At 40.5% G+C, this 27708-nt stretch overlaps 1 protein-coding gene across 2 annotated transcripts; it reads right to left on the reverse strand.

Annotated features, from left to right (window-relative positions):
- On the reverse strand, positions 1–26539 carry vps53 (VPS53 subunit of GARP complex). Of its 2 annotated transcripts, none has more exons than XM_026192111.2 (22): positions 26383–26539; positions 25905–25985; positions 24178–24227; positions 24015–24081; positions 18703–18789; positions 18116–18231; positions 17621–17740; positions 15462–15540; positions 15215–15358; positions 14961–15103; positions 14295–14436; positions 13387–13485; positions 13156–13250; positions 11909–12151; positions 9052–9199; positions 8702–8784; positions 8521–8599; positions 6935–7083; positions 6770–6839; positions 5548–5685; positions 740–844; positions 1–567 (listed from the first exon to the last, which is right to left on the reverse strand). In XM_026192111.2, exons 1-22 carry the CDS (start codon positions 26467–26469, stop codon positions 397–399), a joined length of 2496 nt encoding a protein of 831 aa, XP_026047896.1. In that variant the 5' UTR covers positions 26470–26539; the 3' UTR covers positions 1–396. The 2 variants fall into 2 exon arrangements, with proteins under 2 accessions (XP_026047896.1, XP_026047895.1); XM_026192110.2 differs by having other exon boundaries at positions 13387–13482; positions 26383–26525.
- Positions 26540–27708: the final 1169 nt, after the last annotated feature.

Consider the following 27708-nt stretch of genomic DNA (forward strand, 5'->3'; position numbering starts at 1 on the left):
TTGAAGTATAGTATTTTCAGCTTTAATTAAGATCAGGCCTCCTGGAATAGATATGTCGAGAGAGAAGCAGCCAGAAGCTCTCTGATTAGAGTTTAGTCAACAACTCCACATTCTGCAAAACAACAAAAAACTGTGCAACAATTAAGTAATGTTACAAAACTCGGGCTTTAGTGTAATAAAACCACAGAGGTACATGACATGTGTAACAACATCAAACAGTTAAGGAAGTTTCCTCATAATCCACCCTCAGCTTGGGTAGGCATCAGTCAGAAAACTCAGTCAACTTCTTCCTCCTTCTCCACGAATACAGAACGCAGCACAATGATGGAGTCTTTGCGATGAATAACCGCAACAAAGTTGAAGGCCATGCCAGCCTACGCTTTTCAAGATGCGATTTCACAGCCTCTTCTTAATGAGCTTCTCTAGTTTGCGGATACGTGAGGATTCCTGCTCAGGGGTGGGGGTACTGAAGGACAGAGAGGGCCCACCGTCTGCCCCCGAGGGCGGAGTGGGTAGCCTTTGCCTGAAGAGCTCCAGCATGCTGCTCTGCTCGCTGCGCTTCAGGCCCTACGCACACAAAATAAAAATAAAGCACACACAAATATATATTTAAAAAAATAATAATAAAGGACGCAGGATAACAACGACAGGTAAATGAACCTATGCAGCACAGCCTTATGGGAGATATCGTTGAAAGCTAGATGAGAAAATCCACACTGGCAGAGACAAGCTAACTGACCTTCATATCCAGAATCTTCTGGAAGGTCTCGGGATTGCCATCAGCCAGGAGCTTGATGTAGTTATCAACAAACACCACCGGAGGTTCATGTGGGGCCATCACCACCTGCAGAAAAGTAGAGTTTAGGATTGTTGATGTCGCCTTACCCTCCCACCACAACCACCAGCACCAACCACCTTCCTGTGAGCCATCACACGATGACCCGAGAGATCTTTAAGTGATCCCATATGGGGGCAGCTATGGGCCAAATGGGAGGAAAAGGAGGGGCTCCAGCTGATGGAGCCATGCAGTTCTAGCTGCAAACAAAGTTTAGATTATACTTCTATATTTAGGCACTTCTCCTTTTACACACCAATTACCTCAAGCACCAGTGGATCACCCATAATTATTTTGGAGGTATAATGAGTCTGGGTGAAAATCAGCTTTACGGAAGAGCAGGCAAAAAAAAAAAAAAGTTTAATGGGGCGCAACTTTTCTGGATTTAATCCTCTTGGTTGTTTTTTTTGTTGTTGTTTTTTGTTTTTTCCCTACAACAGAGACTGGGTGGAAAACGCAGATCAGTTAGCATTTCTTGAAGCCGCTACAAAGAAGGAAGACCAACACATGGCTGACAGACCACCCCTATTCCCATCTCATGCATACGCGTCCACAGAAGGGACCAGCTCACAAAATGTTTCTCCTATCTGTCACTTAACAGAGTCTAAAGTCTTTCAAGCTTTGGTTCCATCTTCACTCGAGGTAAAATAAATGAGAAGACGAGCTGCGGAGGGAGTGAGCGAATGGAGGAATCAGAAGCAAAAGACGGAGCGAGTGAAGAGCAAGCATCAAAGGCTCAGGATCGTGTGGAATTCTCTGCTTTCTTACAAGCTCTGCTGACTGAGTGATTTACTAAGCAACTGTCCTGGAGCCAGGCCAAGAGCAAGGCCTGTAAGGACCCTTGTAAAAAAAAAAGAAAAAAAAAAGAAACAAAGAGAGATGGAGATGCAGTTTAGAAGTAAAATGGGCATTAAAAGGGAGAGAGAAACCGAGTAAGTGGGGTGGGGAGATTTAGCACAGTGAGAAGGGTAGGGATGAGAGCTACCTTTAAAATACTCTCTAAAAGAGAAGAGAACTTCAAAAGTGGGAAAGAGAGCCGGAGCCATGGCAGGCTGGGCTGGGTGTGGAAAACAGCCACGTCTCAGAGGCTTTGTACCGGCCAGGAGAGGCCGTCTCAGACGGACCAAAAAATTCCTATGCACTTTGAACATAACTAAGCACTGGCTCGCAAAACAGACAGCCCAAATAAAGATAGGTGACAAATTAAAGGAAAAAACCATAAGGAAAAACGAAACACATCCATTTCATCTTTTCCAGGATGACAATACTCCCATCCACACAGAGGGAATCACAAAATGGGTTGACGAGTAAGAAAATAACACATGCTATGACTTTGTCGTCAACAGGTCGCAGGTGTGATCAGAAAAGGCACTAAATAATAACACACACAGAAAATTGTCCTATCTATAAAGCATGGTGGAGGGATCATTGTTGTTTAGAACTGTTTTGTGTTTTGGAACTGTTAAAAACAAATTAATATTCTGAGCTAGGCAGGCTGGTGACCTAAAAAGCTGCTACAATAAACATCTCATGGAGGTTGCACTTGATAACTGAGGTTCCCTAGGTTACCAAATTCAAGTATACCAGGGAGCAGATGGAGTGATTTCTCAGTAGGTTTCATTTATTTTTGGCACATTATGTATATATTTTATTTTGTATAGATGTTATTTATTTATTGTGATTACTTCTTGGCCTTCTTTTAGCGCCAATGTGCAACAGTACCGCAATTTTGTTGTACTATTGTACAAATTATGAGTGTGCAGTGACAATAAAGAGGTAAACTAAAAAAAACATGCCTGTGTGTTATCAGTTTTATCTAAAATTCGATTAGAGTTCCAACTGAAATTTTGGTAATTTTAAAAGGTTAAACACAAAAACATGAAAGACTGCATTTATCCTCTGTTTTATGGAGCATTCTAGCAGTTTTCAGGTGATTGCTTTGCTTCATGACACAAAACTTAATATTTTGGTGGTGGCACACTCAATGTGGACTACCTACCTTTATAGGCTAAAGAGGCAGAGTCTGAGATAAAACTGAGCAAAAAAGCAGAGCGAGTGCTGGATGTGTATGAATCACATCACCGTGTCAGAAAAACAACTCCAATAAATCATTATGTTGTTCCACTTGTGCTGTCAGTGAAGTGTTTGATAATCTATTAACCATAACTCTACCTCACACACGCAGCTTGTTATGCTACTCAGGAAGCAAGCATAATCAACGTCTGCTGCTTTAAGTCACAGTAACATCTACTTGCAACAAAACACCATGGTTTTGATCTTCATTTGGTTCACAAATGCTGTTATTCTTATAATTCTAAGATCAGCTGATTTAAATACTAACTATTTTAAACTCTAATTTACCCCCATGGACTTCAAGTTCTCCAGGGTATAAATGAAAACTTGCAAAACAAAGCTGTTTCCGTTCAAAGAACTTAGACTGCACTTAATTAATTGACACGTACAAGGAATCTGCTTTAATCTCAGAGCTTTAAATACTTAAAATTGCTCCTTTAACGCTCCCACTGAATTGCAGTTTCTCAGGAAGACGGATTTTAATTTCAAGCCACAGCATCACAGAGTGTAATTTAAAACTATCGTTGAGGTTAGGCAGAGGAATTCTCGTATTGACCTCCTTTCATTGGGATTGTCTTTCAGAGGCTTCACTCTAAGCTCAAGGTGGAAGCAATTACCTACAAGGAACCTTGATGTTACACAAAGTCAATGCGTAAAATGTTGGATAGTACAAAAAGCTTCTCTTTACCGTCTACAAATAGTTACAGTAATATATCTTCTTTACATATAGTCTATATTATCATTCAGTCTATCATATCATTAGAAATACTCCCTGTTAATGTATTTACAATTTACAGTGAATTTTCCTCAGCAGTTTGTTTGGTATCAAGTTTTTGGTTTTTTGACATGTCTGCTGTATCAGATTTCTAGCCTTCGGAATGATGATTCTGTCTCCAGTTGTCACAGTAATGCATATAAATCAATCAAAGTTAGCAGCTATGTCTGTGAGAGCTTTCCACAAGCCATGCAGATCACATTCCAGCTAAAGGGGCCCACTGGCAGTCGAATTCAGGAAAAAAAAGAATAAAAAGAAGCAGACAGTTGTGGGTTGATGTGAATGAATTAACATAATTCTATAATGTGAAAGCCTTCTTAATGTGTGGCAGATGAGTGGAAATGTACGTACGCACATTCAGGGCATTTATCAGGCAGACAAAGACAGGTTCTACAGAGGCCCCGTGGAACAGAGCGTATCCCTGCAGACAATGGGCTGAACAGACGATCGAATATGAAATGGTTAGGAGGGTTTGCAAAGACAGCAAATGTCTAAGACAAAACAATGTTAGTGCGCCCGAGGGCCAGAATCTAAGCTAGGGTGTAAAAGCGCCATCAATCTAAACTATTTCTTATACAGTCTCACAGAAATCCACTCCCTTACTGGGAAAGCTTGGCCAACATAGCATGATCAGAGCAGGTCACACTTAATCACACATCAAGACTGTCCATCTTTTAGAGGAAACACGGCCTCCTGGGAGCCCAAGAGGAAAATCAGGGACAGGCGGGTGTTTTCTACCCTCGTGGGACAGTTAATTAGGGCGAGATTAATCTATGGCATCCGCATACCAGTGTCCTCAGGAGCCTCATAAGGGCTGATCCCAGTGACTGCACTCCACAGCTGAAAACAACGTCCTGCATACAGCATGCCATTCTGCACGTGTGGCTGTGTATTTTTCCGCGAGTAGACACAAGGTTATAAGCATTTATTTATTTACTCACTCATACCTTTCCACTGGCTCAAAGTCAACCACATACTGAGTTAAGAGTATGAGCGTGAGTATTACGTTGGCCTGTTTAGCATTCATTAAAACAGCAGTGCATTAGATTTGTTCCTATTCTTTCATTACCTCCTGTGAGACGCTTTATTTTGTGGAAACATGCTTATAAAGTGTTAGTGTAAGTGGGGTTAAGGACACAATTAAAGGACTGTTCTGCCCAAAATAAACTCCAAGTAGATAATCTGCTCAAGTGACTCAAGACAAACATTTAAAAGTTGGCTCGCCCGTCCAACCACAAACACTCGCAGGAGAAATGTTTGTTCAGTCTATTGTTGAGATCGGTGGAAAAGCAGTTAGCTGTAGGTCGTGCCAGATTGTTCTTGGTTAAATGTTAGTGTCAGCACAAAAGCTCGTGTTTAACTGGATCTGTCAAGTTTCGACATCAAATCTGTAAAACGGCAAATAAAGGATAAAGGAAAACCCCAAAAACCCTTTACACTGCACCTACGTAAAAGGCTCTATCTTACAGGCGAAGCCTTTAAAGGTCAGAAAAAGGAGCTTCAGTTGTTAAAAAAAAAAAAAAAGGCCAGCAGGAATTTAGCCACCTAAGTTAGATATAATAAAATCTTAAGTGACCCATAAAAATGACTATCATTGATACTGTGTTTAAGTTTAACTATATGGTATTTAAAGCTCTCATTTAAATCCATCGGTTTAAGATTCTTGGTTTATGCAAGAAGTGTAAACCAGCGGCCTAAGAAGCAAGGTTAAGTGGTTTTCCAGCATACATTTAAGGACGGTTAACTGGGATTGTTTTCATACTTGCACAAACATTCACTTGAAAGCTGCCAGGAAATACGTGCCTGAATCAAACAGCTGCACCGAAGTCAAGCTCACATTAATGCCACCCCTCCCACTCCTTACCTTAAGTATCATCTCTGCACGAGTCATGCCTTTAACCACTATCTTGGTGTAGCTGGCAGGTGCCTTGCGGAGCACCTGGGAGCCTATGGAGGGCAGATCCAACAGGACCGTCTTCAAGGAGTGAGTGTCGAGGAGAAGCTGGTGGGATAGTTTGCACAAGACTTAAACTCAGCCTTATACAATCAATCGCAAGTAAATGTATCCAAGAGCCATAACTTTTCAGACAATTACAGTAGGGGTTTTCTGTTCACCACAACAGTGGATTTTAAATCAACCTATCGTGATGTGACTAAAGTGCAGACTTTCAGCTTTAATTTAAGGGCTTTAAATGGTATTGCATTAACTGTTTTAGAAATCCAACATGCCCCGCTCATAACGATGCCTCCACCATGTTTGATAGATGATGTGATTTGACTTAGATCAAAGCTATTTTTCTCCTTCTCCATCACTTTATTTTCCTATCAGTCTGATATCAGGTCATTCAATAGATGTTTTCTGGCAAACTCTAATCCTGAGTATAACCATTCATTTGCAACACTTTGTATTTATGTTCATACAGGAGTCTCTTGATTGTAGTCTTTGTTAATGATATGTCTACCTCTTTGACAGTTGTCTTGAGAAGGTAGGTGTATCATTTTCTCAAGTTTTCCAAGTCAAGAAAATGAGGATGTTGTCAAGAGGGTTTTATTAAACAAGGAAAAATGTTGCGATAAGCCATTTTAGTTGTCTTCAGCGGCCTTCCAGGCCGTTGACAGTCATTGTCCTGGCCAGTGCATTTATACAATACTTGAATGAATGTACCAGACTGCTGATTTGGCCACTCTTAAGTTTCTAATAGGTCGATTTTGTTTTTCCAGCCTAATGGTGACCGCCTTCACCTGCATCATCAACTTTTTGGACCTCACATTGAGTTTCAGAAAAGAAAACACCCCACTTAACTCCAGATCTTGTATATGCTTTGTAATGAAATAACAAAGGAACAGGCCCTCTGACTGGGGAGGATGACACATAAAAATGACTCTAAGTCCTACATAGTTACCGTAATGTAATACTTTTGTTAAACCCTTTAAAGTAAAAAGGAAAGTCACATTTTAATTGTTTGGTTTTAAATCCCTTGTGGTGGTGTAAAGAGGCAAAGCTATAAAAACACTGTAAGGCCCTCATTGTATATGCATCACAACAGTAATGCATCTTAATACAGATTGCAATAAATGAAACTTACTTGTTCAGCTCCCACCATGCTGATAGGCTTACATCTAAACAAGTGGTTGATGAATTTGGGAATGAAAGAACTAAGGATAGAAAGAAATGACAAATATATCAACAAACAGGAGCTTTCACACAGGGCTTAAATAAAGAAGTGTAAATGTGTGCTTATGCACTGTACTTTGTGAACTTGATGCAGAATTGCGTGAAATATTTGCGTGTGGAGGCGAGATTGTCTCTGATGATTGGCACATTTTGTTTAATGTGCATTATAATGGATGTCACATAAGGACTCTGGTCACCAACATGCTCCACACTCTGCCACGGCATCTAGAGGCGGAGAATTAGAAGTTTAGCATATTTACCATCTGGTTAATACAATAAATCCTTTAAATGCACTGAAATAAAGAGAACTCTACTGTTTTTCTTAATGAAGATTTTTGACAAACAGACATTCCCAAAACAACGATCTTTTGGGGATTTCTAAAAATACACTATAATACCAAAAGTACTCGCTTGTCTGTCTTCACACATATGATCTTCAGTGACGTCCCATTCTTAATCCATAGGGTTTAATATGACGTCAGCTCTTCAGGGAAGCTATTCCACAAGGTTTAGGAGTGCGTTTGTGGGAATTTTTGAGCCACACACTGATGTTGGACCAAAAGGCCTGGCTCTGTTTTAATTCATGCCAAAAGGGTTCTATCAGTTTGAGGTCAGGACTCTGTGCAGGCCAGTCAAGTTGTTCCCCACCAAACTCACTAATCCATGCCATTATGAACCTTGCTTTTTAAACTGGTGTGTAGTAATGTTGGAAGAAGAAGGGGCCATCCCCAAACACCCTGCAGAAAGTCGGTAACCTCTGTGCACTATGTGCCTATGTGACCCTGCTCTGTGATTTTATGTGGCCCACCACTTTCCCAGTCACTTCCATTTGTTATAACACCACTAACAATTGACTCTGAAATATTTAGTAGCGAGGAAAATTCACAACTGGACTTCTTGCACAGGTGACATCTTATCACGATCGCCTGCTGGAACTCACTGAGCTCCTGAGAGCGACCCATTCTTTCACAAATACAGTGGAACCCCGACTTATGAAATTAATTTGTTCCAGAGGGTCTTTCATAAGTCAAAATTATCGTAAGTCGAAGCTCCTTTTTCCATTGCCTTTTAAGTGAGGCGATGCTGGCTGAAGACAGCATACGTATGCATGCATACATACGTACGTGTACATGTACATTACATTATGGAATTTAATTCTAAACTTTAAAACGAAAACTTACATTTACGTTAATTAATTTACATACGTAAACTGTGCAATGATATTTTTTAAACATTTTTTTTAAACTCGCTCATATTTATGCTTTATGCCGGCCCCATTATGAATGAAAAATAGGCTGATTGCAAACGAAAAGCACACGAAATAGCGCACTGCAACAACAATACATCTTTCACGTGGAACAGTGAAACGCATTTCGCAAACGGATTTCGTTACACGGGAATTTTGTCGTACCACGGGCAAAAATATTGCCGTTAAGTGCCTTCGTAACTTGAATTTTTCGTTAAACGGGGTCTTCGTAAGGCGGGGTTCCACTGTACTTGTAGAAGCTGTCTGCATGCCTAGGTACTTGATTTTATAAGCTGTGGCCATGAAACTGATTGGAACGACTGAATTCAAAGATCTGAGAGGGTGAGTGAATACTTTTGGCAACGTAGCGTATTTACAATACGAGCTGAATGTGTGAGTGCATGATTGTGCTCAACCTTGCTCATAGCAGTTAGTGCAGGATCACAAGCAGCATCAAGATCCTGAACAAGCAGCTGGATACTATTTGAGATCACACTGTGAACACATGAAAAGGGAAATCGTCACACTCTTCACATAATAGCAGCTAGGCTTTTTTTTTTTAGAAGAAATAAAAGCCGGTTTGCAGTTGTCACGTACGTGCTGAATGTGTCCATCTCCCCCGTCAAATTGATTCTCTCTACCAAGACTTTATCTACCTTCTCCTTCAGCTTCTCTTCCAACTGGAACACAAACAGACAAAAACATGAATGTGCACATAAACAGACAAATAAATGGTCTTTACTAAGAAAACATCAAATGTCTTTTTTAAATTGTCTGTGTGAAAGGACAGAATGGATGAAACCTTTAAGGCTTTAATCATGAATGTTTTCCTGATCAAACGTGTCATTCTGTTAACTGTTAACATGATGGACACGTTGCACGCTCCCAAAGGTATTTCTTTTGCTGATGAAGATCTAAGTTACATGATGCACCATATGTGTACATGCCTGCTGTGTTGTAGCCAGACAGTACTCCGCAGTGCTCAGAATGCTACAGATCAGGCAGAGCTCGTCTACAGTGAACTTTGCTGCTTCAGAGACTTCTTTTTCTTTCAACAGGCTGCTGATGGTAAGACCCCCGCTGTTAGTGCTGGATCTGGACAGAGATTGACAAAATGAGAGGGAGAAAATCAGCAGTGGAAAGAGATAAAACAGAAAGAGACAGAGGGGTCATGGCTGGTCCGAGCAAAATACAAGAGGAGAAAAAACAAGCTTTAAGGCTTTATAACATACTTTACAACCCTATTAAGAAAAAAAAGTGCTCTGTAAAATGTAGATCAATTAACATTATATTATATTTATGATGATATCACGTCACCTCTTCTTTTAACAACACTGTCAGCACTTGGGAACTGAGGAGACAAATAACATTTTCCCATTCTTCCTTGGTACAGAATTTCAGTGTTGTGGTATTTTTATTTTTTCATGTGTGTAATTTATCAAAGGTTTTCAGTGGGTGAAAGGTCAGGCCTGCAGGCAGGTCAATTTAGCACCTGGTCTCTGTTGAAATAAATGCAGAACATAGTGAGGCATCATCTCCCTGAAATCAGCGAGTATGTTGCTACAAAACGGCTAAATAGCTTGGTCAGGATTAATGTGCTGTCATGTTACATACACTAAAGCATTGAACACTATAATGGATGTTGGTTTGTGACAAGAAGAAAGATTTTTTTTTACATTTTGATTTGTCAGACAACAAAACAGTTTTCCACATTACCGCAGTGGATATTTCTGTTAATTTATATTTTTTTCTTTGACTGGCTAAAATAATAATAATAATGATAATAATAGTCTACTAACAGGACACTGCAGAGCTCAGATGGAAGAAACACTGGGTGGGTGAAGACTGTATCCCCATAAATATGGAGGTTTGTGCAAGGAACAGAAATCAGATCCATGGCTGAGTATCGCAGGATTTGAGACTATGTGTGTGGGTGAAGGAGATCGAACAGGTACTGAGGGGGCAGGACATTAAGGGATTTATAAGTGAGAAGAAGGATCTTGTAAATGATGCGTGACTTAACCGCGAGCCAGAGGAGATTTATGGGGGTGGGGGCGATTTGTTGTCAGAGCTTGGTGCATGTTAGAAGCCTGGCAGTTGTATTCTGGACATACTGGAGTCTGTCCAGGGCGTTGTCAGATATCCAAAGGCATGGATGAGGGTTTCTACTACATAGTCATTGAGTGATGACCAAAGTCAAGAGATGTTCATTAGGTGGAAAAAAAATAATCTGGTGACAGATTTGATATGAGCATGGAATGAAACTGTGGAGTCTAGAATGATACCCAGATTGCAAACTTCAGGGAACTGTTAGATGGTGCAACCGTCAATAACAATGGGTACAACTCCTATCTTCCGGAGTAGGGCCTTGAGGGCGATAACCATTAGCTCTGCCTTGAGGCACACCGTGGTTAACTGGGGAAGAGATAGACCAGGAGCCTCCCGTGATGACAAAATGTGTTCATTTAAGAAGGTACTTATACAGCCCTGAGAGTGCTGTACCAGTTAGGCCAAGAAACTCAAATATGCGTGAGAGAAGGACGGTGTGAGAAAAAAGGAATAAGAATGCTGAAGTGCTGTGGTTGGATATCTTCCAAGGCAAGAGCTGATTTATTATACTTATAAGAGGGCACCGAGCAGGTACGTTCTGCCTTGCAGTTTTGTAATAAGTCCTGGTCATGGATTAAAATGTACTTTATTAAAGCACACACAAACACTCCATTTGACAAAAACTATGAATATACAAAAAACAAAAACAAAAAAAACAAACGGTAAATAAAAAACGAAGACTGTGGTATATTGTTTGTGCTTGCATTGTATTGTAATTGAAATGTTTGTGGTGGGACTTCACATTGTTTACAATTTGAGACAAAGAATTACTCTATGCCATTAAGTTATGCAATATTGACCTCGGGATGTTTTTTTATTCTTCTTCATGAATCTAGCTGATGTGGATCCTCTTTTCTACTGAGCTTTAAAGAGAACTCCTTTAAAGAATAAAATAAAACACTGGTAAAGAATCCATTATTATTTGTAACTGAGACACAAATGTGGGCCACTGGGCCAGTGAGACTTCACAGACGACCCAGTCATTAATAAATGTCAAAACAAAATATGTGTTTAAAACCACAACACAGCTCAACCTCCATTCTAGGGGCTCTTCCAAAACCAATTCACAGCACACCACACTGGACGGGTGTCTTTAAGTAAACACACTTGCAAAGAGTCTGAGTGCATCTATGACAGTGTATGTATACAAGTCAGAACATGGTATGCATTAGTCGCCATGCTCAAGTGTGTAATTACAGTGCAAAGCATACGCTTGTGTGTGTGTGTGTACACACCAAAGCTAGTGATGAGTTCTTAAGTGGCCAGTGAAGCAGAGATGTTTTTGCTGGTAGCATTTTGGGTTTTGCCACAGCTTAACCAACTCCAGATTGCTTACAACACGCTATTCTCATTCATCAAACAGAGCGAGGACTGAGGATGTTAGTTTCAGACTGAACTGCTAAACGGTCCCAGCAACAGTTTATGGGTGTGACACTCTTGTTTAGGAAATGGTAATCCCAAATAAATATGTGTCATTGATGGAAATTGTTGAAAATTACTCATATATTTCAAAGTCTGATTTTTGTTTTTGTGTGGATTCAGCATCTTCAACAATGTCATGCTAGTTCTTTTTTTACTTACGTGTAAAGTGTTGCAGAGAACCACTGAAACGGTCATGTTGATAATATAACTTTTACCAATTACATTTTAGACATATCGTTTTTAATTTAGACTGAAAACCTGAAACGGTCTTACTTAGGCAGGTTGCCAGAGAGGATCTTCCAGGCATACTCTCTGAGGAATTTCTGGAAGATGGTTGTGAGGGCTATCATCGGTTCTCCAGTGCTTAGTTGGGAGCACTGCACCATACACTTTTTGTAATAGACAAACAGGTCAGCACAGCTGGGCAGTACTGCTCCACCCTCCTCCGTGCCAGCCTTGGGAGGGCCTTGTGCCCGGAAATCAGCCACAAACCGGTCAATCAGCTCACCCAGATTCCTGCAGAAACAGAAAAGAAAGCAAGCACCCATGCATGAAGTAGGGTCTTGTGAAATTAATTAAATCTATTTAATTAAAACAGGATTGTGTTTTTTCCCCATATATCGATTCATGGACGAACTATCAAGCAGACCGAGTGAGACGGATAAATAGGAGAAACTAGTTTAAGCATCAAAATAATCAGCGCTGCAGTCAACAGGTCCACAGCCAGTTGGTGTGGCCCACTCCTGCTGAATCAAGGAACTAAAGCCAAGGACAAAACAAGCAGGCCACTGTTCTCTTCTGCTATGTCCCACTGGGGACAAGCTGATCTGGCCGTTGCCTGTAAGGCTGTAGCTGCAGAATAGGTCAATCCCATCCCCTTGGACAGACAAACACTATTTAACGCTCCAAAGAGCCAAGAACCAGGGGCTGCATGCAAGCACCACAGTTCCAGAACTGTTACAGGAGCCATCACCAACACTGGGGGAGGGGAGTGACTGACTGAGGACGTAAGGGTGGTGGTAAAAAAGTGAAAGGGGAGGTGAAAAGAAAAGAAAACAGGCAGGAGGAATAAAGAGAAGGAAAATCAGACTTGGAGAAAGAGGGTTATAAAAAAATATAATATGGATCAAGAGAAACAAAACTGAAACATGTATTACATAAAGGGGGCCTGAAGAAAGGCTACCAAAAAAGAAAAAAAACATAAAGAGGTGGGAAAGAAAATAGGCAGATCTGCTGCGGCAGCACTTACTCAACCTCCCTCTCTCTTTCGCTCACTGTCTGTGGTTGTGGAGCTAATGGGAAACATTTATGCCACAGTGGATAGAGGAACAACGGATGGAAAGACAGAAAAAAAGGGAGTGAAGTAGAATAGGAAGGAGGGGAAGGGGGGTCTGATTGATGAGTGGGCAATGGAAAAAGTATGCATGTGCCAGCTTTACACACAACCTGCTCCCAATTCTGGGTTTGTGTACCCTGATCCAATTAGATCTTTCCTGCTTCTATGAGTGTGTGTTGCTCACTTGTCTTGGGACTCTATGTAGACGTATAGATGAGGTTCAAAGCATTTGGAGACAATGCCATGGAAAGGGTTGTCTGGAGCTTTGGGCTTCTTTGGCTAAAAGAATCAGAGAATAAAGGTGACAGGACATTTTTATTTAGCCCCAAGAAAGTTATTCATCAAAAGGAGGAAATATCTGAGAGCGCAATTACTTTGCGAAGAATGTCAATAAGGTCAATCCAGGTTAACTTACCTTAGTCAGATCTTCATCCTTTTCTGTGCCGGCCTCCTCTCCTGGCTCATCCTCCAGAAAGGGGTTAGTTGGGTCTAGTGGGCTGTCTGGCCTCTTCTGCTGTAAAAATAGAATAATAGAGCATGTAATAGCTTGATTCTCACTAAAGAATTTGTGGCATATCTATTACATATTATTATATTAAATATAACAAAGCTGTTTAATATTAAATTCAGGATTTATCACCTTTTTGTCAGCACAGACCAGGCTTTCATAAATCTGCACCTCCAATAATTAAATTCCACTCAACCAAATCCCCGATTGAATAACCAAACCAGCAAGGGTGTTAATTGAACTGAAGACAAGAGGGACTCTGTCTAGCCTAAACATTATCAGTCCTGAACAAGCCTGGCCTACTTGGCCATGGCAAAACTAATCACACCCCTCATAATCCATCCATTTCTGTGTGTATCACTTCCACCTCCACATGGCAGAATGACCTGGATTAAAAGGTTTCTTTAGGCTGTGACACACCAAAAAGCACTCAGTGTGCGTGTGAGCAAAATTAGCTACAAATCAACAGTTTTATGTATATAAACAAGAAATAGAAAAAAAAATGAAGATATGTTTTGACTGACTGGGATTAATCTGTAGCCTTCCAGTTGGCTTAAACTACAACAAAGCCAACTGGAAGTATTTCAGTGAGTGTTAAGTTCCCAACTGGAGAGCACATGTTTTGCATCAGTTTCCCCTGTCAGAGTATTTAGACGGCTTTTTATATAACAAGGAAGGTGTGACTGAAGAGTGCTTTTAATGTTGCAATTATGATCAAATTTGCTACATCTAAACTGTATTTGCATGTGGATATTTTTAGCCTTAAAACGTGTATTGTTAGGTGGGTATTGTTCGTCTCTGTGTGTTTTTCTTACTCCAGGTACGTCCGTCAAAGTGCATCCCGTGAAGCGTTTGGCCAGCAAGCCCTCAAAGTTTGTGGTCCTCTGAATGGCAAACAGAAGCAGTTTCACCTCAATCTCCTTAGCCCGTGTTCGCATCACTTTGGCTAGCTCAGCCCTGGGAGAAACCGAAAACACACACAAAACACGGACATAGTGTCAATTTGAGCGCGTTACCTCTAATTTCTATAATTTGACATCCCAAAATGTTTGACACTGCTGCAATTTTGGCCAGATGTTTTTCATTCCCAGTAGCAACACATGGTGCCCGCTTACTTCGACGTCTTCTCATGTAGTTGAGGGGGGGAAAAAAAAGAGACCGAGAAGTGTTTCCCACTAGGTCACTGCTCATGTAGGCCACCTACATCAACTGCGCAGAAAGTTGTACCGGATCCCGGAGTCAGGCCTGGCACACCATCACAGCGGGGTTCTTTTCATAAAGCCAAAAAGTCCTAACAAGCAATTTCTCGATTTTTGCCTGGATAATTTCATTCAAATTCTTCTCGGCTGGACAGACACACAGTGTTTGCTAATCGGCATAAATTAGACCAGTTATGCACAGTGTAACTCATAACCTAATTTTTGTGTCAACACATGACCCCAGATGGGTTTTAAATCCCAGGTTTTACTGTACGTCTATACCTGGTGATGTGGCAGAACTCCACGGCGATACGCTCCGTCATGCACCACTCTTCAGGAAACATGCGTCCATATTTTTCTTCATAGTCCAGCAGCTGGCGCTTGATCCAGGCATAGCGGCGATCGATCTTGTCGAGCCAAGCAACCTGATAAACAGGGACAGCCATTTCTTTTAGAATGAGATTTGACCTGGTTCCCCTCTCTATTATGGAACCATACAGTAAATAAAAACCCATTTTTTCCTCCCCAGTTCTTACGTCTTGATTTTCCTGGAAGAGGACCAGATACTCTGAGAGGTGCTGCCTAATAAACTTCTTGATGATCTCTTGCTTGATGCGTGGGTCGAGTACATTTGCCACCAGACAGGCATCCCTCAGCACGTTACTGGGCCCACCTGGTCTCTATAAGAATAGTTCGGGACATGAAAGATGTGTTTGTTCTAAAATAGAGGTAGATAAGGAAAGTAGGCACATGAAAATGGAGAGTTTGGGTGGAGATATTTACCTTCGAGCCCTGTGAGGGGAAGGCTTCTTCAAAATCTGCCAAGATCTGAGTCCCCAGCTCACTCTGTGCCGCCTTTACTCTAGACAGGTCAAAATGGTCATTGAGCAATTAACTGTTATCTCAGTCCATTTTGCTGAAATTACAGCATTTTAATGTTAGCCTCCAAAAATACTGAACAACAGAGAACAGAGGCAGACATATTTCGGTTCACTAGCTACTGTGACTGAGACCTTTCATGACTAACAGCCAGTTAGCAGATCCCTTATTTAAGTTCTTGTCAAAAAGTCAAACGGGAAAACTTTTTACAGCCGTCAGCCTTTCACTTACACATAATGACCAACTGTGTTTTTGAACTGCTACAAAAAACAAAGACTCAACAGGGTAAAATACTTTCAAAAAATATTAAATAAATAAATAAAAAGGCCAGTTTGGCTGTTCCTTGAAGATGTTTGTATCCGCCTGCAGACATCCACAGCATCCAATGGCACGACGGTCATTTCAAATAAACAGGAGAGGGTGGAGATGCAACATCGCATTTGGATGTTGTTGTCTGAACATCTACGGCTGTCCTGATTGGCTGCAGAACATAAGACTCTAATTATACGGGGACTCCACAGCTCACAGTGATTTCTGTGGCATCTATCTTACCACGGTTGAGCAGTATGACTCAGATGGGGGAAGAAAAAAAAGAAAAAGAAGAAGAAAAAAAAAAGCATTAAGCGATAAAGTGAGAAAGGCTTATTAAAAAATAATCAAAGTTAAACTTGCTCAAAGGTGACAGCTACACTGGCTCCATTTAGTCATGGTTCAAAGTACTGTCTGAACAAAAAAGGTTAATTTCTCAGTGAATTAAATAGAGGAATGTCAAAGAGAGCCTGTCACATAGCTATAACGTGCATATTAGCCAGTTAAGTTGACATTTTTAGAACATGACTTAATGAAAAAAAAAAAATTGAACCGAAATATCTGGGTTTTTTTTTTTTTAGATTTGAAGCAGTGTACATGTTTTTTCATTTAACTTCGTTAAACCGCACTGCCTGAAGAAACCTTGACATCTGAAATTATCACCACATTGAAATTCCAGTGTTTTTTGTCACTCATGCCACCTTTGTACTTCGCATGGGATCCCTAATCCCTTCTCATATACCCATTCTTGTTCATGTTTTATCTGTGCAGCATTCTCTTGTCTGCGTCTGCCATCTGTGGCTGTGCGGTTGCAAATGTGTATTCCCCAGAGGCTACAGTCTGTGTAGGCCGTGTTTCTCTAGGAGAGGTCTTGATACTTTCTATTGACTGTCCAGCATCCAGCTGTCAGCCCTGCCTTCATATCTTCCCCATGTCTTTCCTCTCATCCTTCTCTCCAGCAGAGTCACTTCTTCCATGCAGCTGTTATTTGGTATGAACACTGTCTACCACACCTCAATCATAACAGAACAGAAGGTCATCTTATTATGTTTTTTTGTTTTTAGGGATCAGCTTTTGCTTTGAACCTGAATATTAACCAGCTTAATATGTCCCATACTGATTCTGGTGTTCTTGGAAAATATTAGTAAAAATGGAAATTTGGGAAGAGCTTTAAGAAACAACAACAGCACAGCTAAGAACTGTGCCTGCACGTCTTTGTGTGTGTGTGTGTGTGTGTGTGTGTGTAAATCTCTGTGTGAGGCAACCTTCAGATATTGGAATGACTGACTCAAGACTGAACAAACATCCTCAAATGAAGAATTGCGTTAGAGGTACGAGACTGATGAGAGACACCGCAAGAACAATTAATCTCAAGAACATGGTGTGAAAAAATGCTTTTTCCACACACATATGCAAAAGGAGTACATGGAGATAAAAACAGCCTCAGAAATAGTGTGTCCCTTCTCTCTCACAATGGAAGAAATTCTGGCATAATGCAACCCTATTCAGTGAGTTTCCTTCCCGTGTTTCCCTGTATGTGTGCAATATCTGCATAAACAGGATGCAATAAGCAACATACTTCATCTACTAGTGTAACCAGTTTTCAACCGTTTTTCAGCTGTAAGAAGAAATCACCCTGTGGCTACTAAAAATGAGATTCTCACCAGAGATTGCCCATGTGAGCTTGAACTCAAACTCGAACACATATACCTTATAAAGTGGCTGGTGTGCGTGTGTTCATTCGTATAAGTTACCTCTCTGAAAGCTGTCTGATCTGGGGTATGCCCATATACTTGTGGAAATGTTCGAGCACGTTGACCACTCCCTGCAGCAAGTTGGCCACCTCCCCATACTGCCTCTTCCTGGTCATGGCTCTGGAACATAAAATGTGTGCAAGTATAACATTTTTAAAAACTATCAAAACCTGTACTCTGTAACTGCAGGTGTAAAGTAGTTGGGCCAAATTTCTCTATATAATGTGCATCCAAATCAGTCCAGCAGAATTCTAGCAGCATGCTACTCACTGTATATCATGCAGTTATTGCTTCTGTCTATATGAAATGTTCTTGTTTCAGTTTCACGTGCTGCAGTATGCAGTAGAAGGTTAAAAAAAAATTTTCTGCACCACTTATAACACTGTAGTAAACCCAACTGTACCATCGCATCGGTGCAGATCATACACTAAATCACTCGTTATCACGATGGGGAACTTTCTGAGTATTTCTGTTCCTAGATTTAAGTATACCCACTCTAAAGAGTCGACACCCCCCACCAGCATGTGCAGGTGGTTCAGGGTGGTGATGGAAGTAGTGAGGTGGCGCTTGGCATGGTCCAACTGCTTTATGTCCCTCGTTATCTCCTTGACCTGTGCGGGAACAAGTCAGACAGGAAAGGCAAATAACCCACAAGGAGAAAGGGTGGGGAAAACAACATGGAATGAAGGAGGAGGTCAAAGCACACAAAAGGGAAAGGAAGAAGCACAAAAAGGTGAGTGCGCCTTGTGATGCAATATGCCAAAAAGACAGAGCAGGATTAACGGCACACCCACTGCTTTGAGAAACTATTTTTGCCTCCTAAGGGAGAGTCAGCCTGCCACTCCTCCCCCTCACAATCCCATCCCATCTTCTCTGTAAACACTCATTCTACTGGCCTTCCCTGGACTCTTGTAACACAAAGACACACGGACGGCACATTACCTGGACTTTAAATAACTTGCCGCACTGTCTCTCTTGTAACAAGGAGGACACAAATGGTAGCTCCCATCTGCTAGGGTCAAATCCCCAGTGAGCTTCAGAAACCTTTGTGTGTTTGTATACGTGTGTGTTGTTGTGTGTACCATTTGTTCAGACTTCTCAGCTTTGTCCTTGATGTCTTTGATTTTTCCAAAGAGCTGCTGGATAGCTATCTGGGCCTCCTCCAAAGCCTGCACAAAATAAACAGAGCAACATGATAAGAAGACTTCTACTGCGCAAGAACCACTAAAACAATTAATCTCACACAGTATTTGCATGCCAAGGTTTGACCAAGTGGACAGAGAGTTTTCTGCTTGCTTCCTGGTCAACCATTAGAGCAGAATACATAACAAGAGGGGGAGAAGGCCAACAAATGTTTATGTGCTTCTTCATGAAGTACAATGTTGTCTCCACCATCATGCTATGTGTGAACAACACACAGACGCCCCCCCCACAAAAAAACAACAACATACAAACAACTCAAATTCATTAGCAGAGAAGACGGAAAGTCTGTTAGGAGCAGATGGTCAAATTTGATTTATTCTTTTAGCAAACTTTTAATTAAAATATGTCACTTCAAATAAAAACATCAACTTTCTATAAAAAAAATCCAAAATCCAAAAGTGAGATTCACTTCTAATGATGTTTTGTTGTGAGAAGCAGGTGTTGGCTGCAATATTTGTCTGTCATTTGCAGTTGTGGGTCAAACTTTCATGGAATTTGTTTTTAAATTAATTAATCTGGTCACAACACTGGCTTTGGCCCAGGTGACAAACGATCACGCTAATGCCTATTCCCAGCTCTGGAATGAAGCAATGTCAAACATACTAATTGTGTGTTTAACTGACACGCTAACTCAATATCTGACACTGATAGATCCTAAGTTGACACATATGCCATAAGGCTAAGCACTGCATAAATGCTGTCACTATAAAGGCTAAAGACATCATTAGCAGCTTTAACAGCCTATTAAGCCAGGGCAGATTAGATAACATTATACAGTGGAAATTGTCAGATAGCTGAGGTGCCATTCTAATATTTCCCCATCATCTGGCATGGCAGCTGTTCTTTGATGGTCCATTTTGCTCTGACATCTGATGCCAAGGTAACGGGCTTCATTTGGCCCGATGCTGTGGCAGCTCTGCAGACGCAGCTTCGACTGGCCTCGGACTCTTTTGCACAGAAGGAATGCTAACAGCCGGCACCAGCTGTGCAAGGAATTTACCACTTTTAAAAGCACCTCTGAGAAACAAGTGGACATCGAGTTAACAAATGCACACAAAACTGTGGCTGTACCACCAACAACCACTGCACAGACATATAAATACAGCTTGCACTGACAGCAGGGGATTAATTTTCCTTCCTGTTTGGTGTCAAAGAGCTGTGATTACTGACAGCCTCCTAGGGAGGCATTCAGCAAAGTAAAGATGACACACTATGACCAGTTCAAGTAGTCACGAAACACTGATTTGGCCTTTAATCCTGCAGAGGGTGTTTTAACATGAAAGTTCTTCTATTAAAACGGCATCTAGCTATCTATCCAGCCTCTCGTGTATCCTTTTCTTCGCTTTTTATGCAAGCTGAGTAATTAATTGGAAAAAATTAGAGGTTAAGTGATCCCTCTTTGATCTGATGTTTGGGAGAAAGAAGTGCCACTGAATCTTTAAAGAGGATCCCTGGAGCACATCTTAAACAAACAAAGTGCGCGCACAAGAGGCTTAAACTTCCCAAGCTGAAATTTGTCGCTCATGCAGACTCAGCTGAGTCAATCTGGCTCGCTTCCTAGCGCTCATTTCCTGTATTTAGCCTTGAGGAAAGCTGAGAGAGACCACTGCCCAGCAGGCGCCTCTATGCCAGAGATGTTATCTGCACTCACAAAAACACGCACATCCAAACCAGTGTGTCCCTAACATGCAATAAGCTGCACATGTTCCATGGCGCACACAGACTGTATTATGGAGAGCAGACAAGAAGCGGAGAGCTTCGATTCATTGTTTGAACGCAGTTGGGATGCATTTTACCTCTCCCTCTGGCAGACTCTCAGCGTTTAAAAGTAAAGGGCATATTTAATGTTACTTTTGAGTTCTGCGCCAAACACAATAAATCTGATCAACAGCTGAAACGCTGCCTGAGCAGCTTTCGTGTACATTTCACTGAGACAATTTAGACAAAGGAGAAAAGCTCAGGAAATCGCCACTCATGTTAAAAAAGGGTTGCTATAGCCAAATGTAACAGAAAATAATATCAAAGGCAGCATTTTTCAAACGCACTCTTGTGTATTTAAGAGTGGCCAGCTACTATGCTGCTTCTACTGTTTTTCTTCAGAACTTCATCTGCACAAAACTGTAAAACACACATGGTGAGATAGCTTGAGGACTGCAGAAGACTAAAGATGAAAGCATGGAAACTACAATAAAAGCCCAACAGCCAATTTAAAATGAACATTAACTAACAATCTAAGGCAACTCAATAGGAAGATAACCCAAAAGTAACATAGATATAATATGCGCCTAACACCGTGCAGGGAGACTTATTACGGTGATCCAAATCAAAAGACACCAGAATTTCTAAAAACAAGAGTTTTCCTTTGATTACTAATATAAACAAGTTGAAATTTGCAGTTATTGTGCATAACTGCTGCCAGGAAAGCATGACGTGGTCTAAGCAACCCAAGGAAAGCCTTCCTCCACCCTTTATGGGGTTTATACAATCATCATTTAAGCACGCACAACATCCAAAGACTCAACAACGACAGCCGCCACCAACAGATTATTGTTTCAGTGCACTAGCCACTCAACAGCAAATCATTATTTGGTTCTTTACCTCTTCCAGCCACTTTTTTCTTTGTCATTATTTGGATGGTGGCTGGTGCCAATCTGCCATAAGCCTAAACAGCAACCAGTTAACAGGATTGTGAATGGTAGGCAGAAAATGATACCAAATATTTGATCTGCAGTTCGAACCCATTCAAAACAAAATTATTTAACGTCCTTAATTTTCATTATAGAAAAACACAAAATAACCTCTTCATTAGTGCTATGGCGTTATAATCAGATGACTGTGGAGCAGGTGTGCGCCCCCAAAAAAACAAAACCCCTCGTTGCCATGACAACGAGCAGGCGAGAGGATGCAAAGACCAAGCTGTATGTGGTGGGAAACTTGCAGGCTGGTAAACAAAAGCTGGTAAATTTAAAATATAGCCAGATTAGCAAAAACATCAAAATTAAACTTTATCATTAGCATGTTAAATAATAGCATCTGTAATACTAAGTCATGCATGTAAACTACATATGAGCACTGCTGCCATTTCTTTAGCTAATGGGAGCAACCATCCTATTATAAACCAAGTTTGTGCTGATAAAAAAGAGAAAAGCATTTGGCTGATTGAGTGTCTTGTGCAAGATCCAGTGTTATTGTTTAAAAAACATAAAGGCAAGTAAATTAAAACAAGCGTTTCATTTTCTTCACAAAGATGCAGATTCTTAATCTTATAGGTGCAATTTCACAAGGTTGCCAGCTGAGGATCTGCGAGGTGTCAAACCAGAAACTCTGATGCTCTTGTCCTCTTACTCACTCTCTCTCTATTCCTGTTAGAGCCAGTTTGCACTGTTTTGGAAGGAGTGGTGCACATGTATGAAAGGTTCACTTTTTGCAGTGTCCTGCAAGGAATAAATTTCATTTTTTTACACTGAGCAAACCCTGACAAGTTTCAGATTAGCCCTTTTTCTGGGCATTTGGAACTAATTAGAGAAAGAGTTTTCTAGTGATCAGTTAGTCTTTTCACGTAGCAAACAGCCGTTGGAGCACAGATGACGCTGGTGGTTGCAGAAAATGGGTCTTTGAGCACCTGCAGATATTTTGTTAAAAAAGCTAAACGCTTTGTGATTATTAAAAATAATAATAATAAACCCACTCATTAAAAAGAAAAGAGAGAGGAGAGATAACAGATCTCTCCTGGACATTCATGCTACATCCACTCGCACAGTGCTCTCTGTAATTTCACCCTGGTCCTCAAACATGTGCAGAGAGAGAACATTAAGTTGTGTTTCAAATGAACCGAATACTTCGTCAACAATCGTCGCTGCTTATGAGAGCACAGTCTTTGGTTACAATCCAGACACTAAACCAACATTTTCAGTTTAAAGGTTGAGCCTAAAGTTAGTGTGATGAGGGTGAGAACATCTACAGGGTTGTGCACTGTGAATTTGCCCCCAAAAGCTTTTAAAGTCCTAAAAACACAATCTTCAATTATCACCCAATTTATTCACCCATCTGTATTTCACCGGACTCTGACCACTAAGGCAGTCACATATCCATATTCAGTCAGCACATGTGACAGTCTAACTCTATAGAAACTCAAAAAAACCTCAGTTGAAGTCATACCCAGACTGCCTCAACTTTCTCTCTCTTCCTAATGTGCTCACCCCATCCTTCATTGTAAATATAACTATCTTGGGTTTCAACTGGAGGAATGCGCCGAGCTCAGTGAACAAGTTCGGTCAATAGCAGAAATAAGAAAATTGCTGATCTTGTTGTTTTTACTCTATAGCTGTCTGCATGTTTCAGTTGCCCTCTTGAAATGCACACTCCTCCATCTTTCCATCTGCAGAAAGGATTTTCCCCCTGGAAAAGTTGGAATGGCTCTGTGGGGTTGGAAAAACAAAGTAAAATTATTGTGTGAGACTGTTTAATGTTATTGGTCTGGAGGGGATTTAAAGTGTTTCCGCTACCAAACAGTAGCTAACTGGGAAAGACGCGGCCACCGGGCCAGACTACCTGACGACAATGCACACCTAATCGCATGAACTGGTCAGAACACGCAGGGCTCACCCACCAGGTGTCACATTCACTTTAACAACTCTGACTTTGCAAGGACCTGGATTAAATCAGGAGGCGCCGTTTTTTCGTTTTGTTTTGATTTTATTGTTTGTTTTTTTCCCAGCCATGATCTCTAAAGAAAAGGCAAAGATTCCAAACCCTGGGTTGTAAAGAAATCTAAGTATTTACATACGGGAATCTATTTCACAGACGTGTTTTCCGTAAAGAAGGGGCAGTGTGAGCTGCGGGAATGGATCTGAGTCATATTGTCCTTTTCCATGGAAGCAATATGGAGAGACGAAAGAGAAGGAGAGGGGGAGGGGCAGCGTCTTCTGAGTTTGTTACAGCCACTGGCACCCTTTTAACTTCAGCAGAAGGATGTAAGCCTGAACACCACAACTAATGAACAGACATGTTATGTATGGGCATAATTACTTTCCTTCGTCTCCCCCACTGGGAATTACAAGGTCTTCAGTGTGTGTTTTAGCATCGATTTGTGAGAAACAGCGGTGCATAATAAAACACACCTGCTATACATGCCTCGGGGGACAATTATATCAATATTTCCAAAACAAAGTATATTTCAAGGACAGCTTACCTGTCTGCCATCTTGGCCTACATTGGTTTGGCCCCTCACAACTGTCCTGATGTTGTCATCCAGACGCCTGCCAAATGTGAAAGAGCAATTTATTCACACTGAGGGTAAGATACAAACAAGGAGAAAAATTGACAAAAAACAAATTGACTGAAATCTAACTCACCGTATCTTCAATCGAATTTTGTTTACCACATCGTCGATATTAGCCAAGGACTGATGGAAATACAAAGACAGGAAATCAGGGAAGTATACAGTGAATTTTCCCAACACATTTTAAAAATCTGCGTTTTAATGCAAGTTGACTACTGTTTTTTAAGTTCTTCCATTTTCCTAACTATGTATCATTTCATGTGTTACATTTAACACAAAACAACACTGAGCATAAACCCATATGCAGCTGCTTTTCACAGATTTGTGCTTCAACAAGCAGATAGCTTTGTCTCAGATGATACAGTCAGTTCAGTAGATCTACACAGGGCTAGTGTAACTCCTAACCTAACTATTATGCATATAACACAATAGGACGAAAATGCCTCCACAACTGTGCTCACCTCTGCAGTCTAAACACAAACTATAGGGTTACAGTGACCCCTTATGGAACTAGAGTATACACATGTTATGATATAGATGGTTTAGATTTAACTGTTGCAAGAGGAATAAAACAAATTAATATGAAAAAGGATACTTTGCCTAATCTATCAACCAAAGCTGCAAGAAAAGCAACAATAAATTTCAATCTTTTCTTTTTTGTATTCCCTCTATGTCTCACAGTCAGGTTTGTTCCATTCCCTTCACAAACAAGCCATAACTGTACAGTTCTTCTCTCATGACCTTCTTCTTACATTTAATCATATTTAGCAATTTCAGCAGGACACTGACACACTTCAGTTGCATTAGGTCGTCACTTTGGGACCCTTAGTACAGACCAAACCATCAGCAGGACATCATATTGGACATGATAAAAAAAAAAAAATGATTGAGTCCTCACCAGGTCTAAATACAACCTGAGATGGACAACAAAAACATGGCTTTTTACACCATGTCATTGTGTTCACTGTTTAGTTAAAAAAAAAACAAAAAAAAAACGCAGAAGGACAGTGTCACATTTTCAGTACACCCTATTCAGTAGCTTCTGAAACCAAGTGTTTTCTTGGTCTCTCACATTTTGGTGGAAGACTTTGAGGCCACTCTTCTTTACAACCTTCTTTCGGTTCATCGATGTTTTCAAGCATTTGTTTATGCTCAGCTCTAGTAAAGTTTGCCCCAGAATTCAGTCAAGTTGATGTCTGGACTTTCTTTTTTTGTAAACATTGCACGGTTCGACCTCAGGGGTGAATTTGCTCAAACATCCAGTTCTGGGAAGCCTGGCAGCTGTCTTGAATGTATTAATTTTTTATTTATTTTGTAGAATGATAGACTTCAAATTGCATAGAAAATTGTTGAATCTAATTTGCCCATAGGTGTGAATGTGAGTGTGAATGGTTTCCTGTCTCTCTGTGTTAGCCCTGCGTCGGGTGTCACATGTCCTGCCCCTATGGTAGCTGGGATAGGTTCCAGATGACTATATTCACAATACTACGACAAACATTCCTGGCTGTCTGATTGGCCTGAATATGTAAAGCCTAAATGCAGGAACCTACTTCCAAATGGGTCCTGTTACTCTGTCTGCTAGTTTAAAGCTCCAGAGTAGAATGGGATCATTCATTGTTAATACTACATTATAAGTAACACCGGGACGTTTCCCACTGTGGCAAATGAGAACATGACTTCTAACTTAAAGATTATCACTTGATTATCAATTGTGTCAGTCTGTGTCTGGACCACACCACATCTGTATATATGTGTAAGTGAAAACCTGGCTGCAATCAGTTGTGTAGCACTTCAGTGTACCTGCTCGGTGGGGAAAAGTGTGTTGATGTATTCCACCGCATTGAAGTCGGCTCTATCCAGCGGGTCTTGGCTGGGGAATACCTTGCACACAAAAAAACAAACAACGTTTGGTCGGAAACTCACGTGCTGACCGACAGATACTTTGTATAAACATGTTGTTAAATGAGTTGTGATGTGATGCTAATTATTCATTATATGATATACTAAATTTAACAACAACAAGAGATAAAAGCTAAGGCTAACGTCGTAACGTTAAAGCGATCATATTTTAATTACTTGACATGCCTATTGCAAGCCCAACACTGTTAATATTACGGTCAGCTTGGTGTTTAATAGCTAGTATTCTTAGTCCAGCTTTTTACCCTACAGTAAGCCCGCAAGATGGTTAGCCTACCTGCTGAAAGCTGTCAGCACATTAGCAAAGACCAACAACAACAGGTTACAAAGAAATCCTTCAGTACCGAGGTGAAGCGGTTACCTGTTCAATGGCTAGCTGCACCTCTGGGGTTAGATGCAAAATAGCCTCTAGATCTTCAGCAAATTCAAATTCTTCTTCCTCCATCATTGTCAAAACAAATACAAAGCAAAGATCTCTTCGGCATAACACTTCCTGGACAGGAGGCTTCTGGGATACCGGTGACGGAAGAGGAAATGCTGCATTCCAGGACTGTCGGAATTTACAAATTTTGGGAGGGTGGGGGTATTATTGTAGGGTCTCTACCTTACACTATAAAGTGTCTTGGGGTGACTGTTTAGCAAATCGTGATTTGGCAGTACATAAAGAAAAACTGAATTGAATTATTTTTAGATTATGATATAAATGTAAAGTAAAAGTAAATACTCAGGACCACAGAAATGTTATTTAATAATGTTGTGCATGTTTTATGTTTGGTCATGTTGTTTTATGTATGGAAACAGGGCTGCAAATCAGTATTAGTGTTTTCTTAGAAAAAAGTCAAGTATAATAAAGACTATAAAGTAAGGTAGGAAACTTAATTTGTCTTCTTTTGATAATACAGATGACAGTGTTCAATCTATTCAATCTAGTTTGAAAAAAGTTAAAGGATAGAAAATATGTCAAAGAGGATTGACCTTTGTTCTGTGGTGTTAGCACAGGGCTTGACTGTGCACCTTTGTTATGCCACTTATTGTTTTATCTCTTCCTTTTGCAAGCTAAGTAGGTTTTGGTTACAATGTTGCATATGTGCTGTGGGACAACTTGCAGTATATAATTACTATTTTTAAAAATCTATTGATGTTAAAAAAATATCATCTAACAATTATAGGAGACATGACAGGTGTAATTAACACAACAAGTGTTTTAGTGTTTTTCTGCATGGATTATTTTCGAACTTGTGGGTAGGACAAAATTGTAGTGGCCCACAAATAACTTAAAATGAGGAATAATGAAAGTCCACGATGAACTGCCAAAACAATACAATTACTGGTAGGTTATATAATCTCATACCTCAAGTTACATGAGTGTTGCAATACCTTGATATGAAACATGATGCTGGTGAATTAAATTAATCAAGAAATCATTGTAGATATTCGGAACATTGTTATTTGGCAGATTACAAGAATATCCTAGATTTTGTGCACAACAACAGGAACTCATGAGAAGCATCATAAGGTCCCATCTTTTCTCCTGACTGCATGAGAGGTCATGTGTAGTTTCAAAACTATTAAATGTAAATATAATAATCAATTAAATACAGTGTGCTTGGAAAATATGCACTTTCTATTTACTCCCACTCCTTAAAGCCTTGTGTGAGATGATGTGATGAAAATCCCTTCCCAGACT

This window comes from Astatotilapia calliptera, chromosome 14 (assembly GCF_964374335.1).
Source record: "Astatotilapia calliptera chromosome 14, fAstCal68.1, whole genome shotgun sequence".
NCBI classification, from domain to species: Eukaryota; Metazoa; Chordata; class Actinopteri; order Cichliformes; family Cichlidae; genus Astatotilapia; species Astatotilapia calliptera.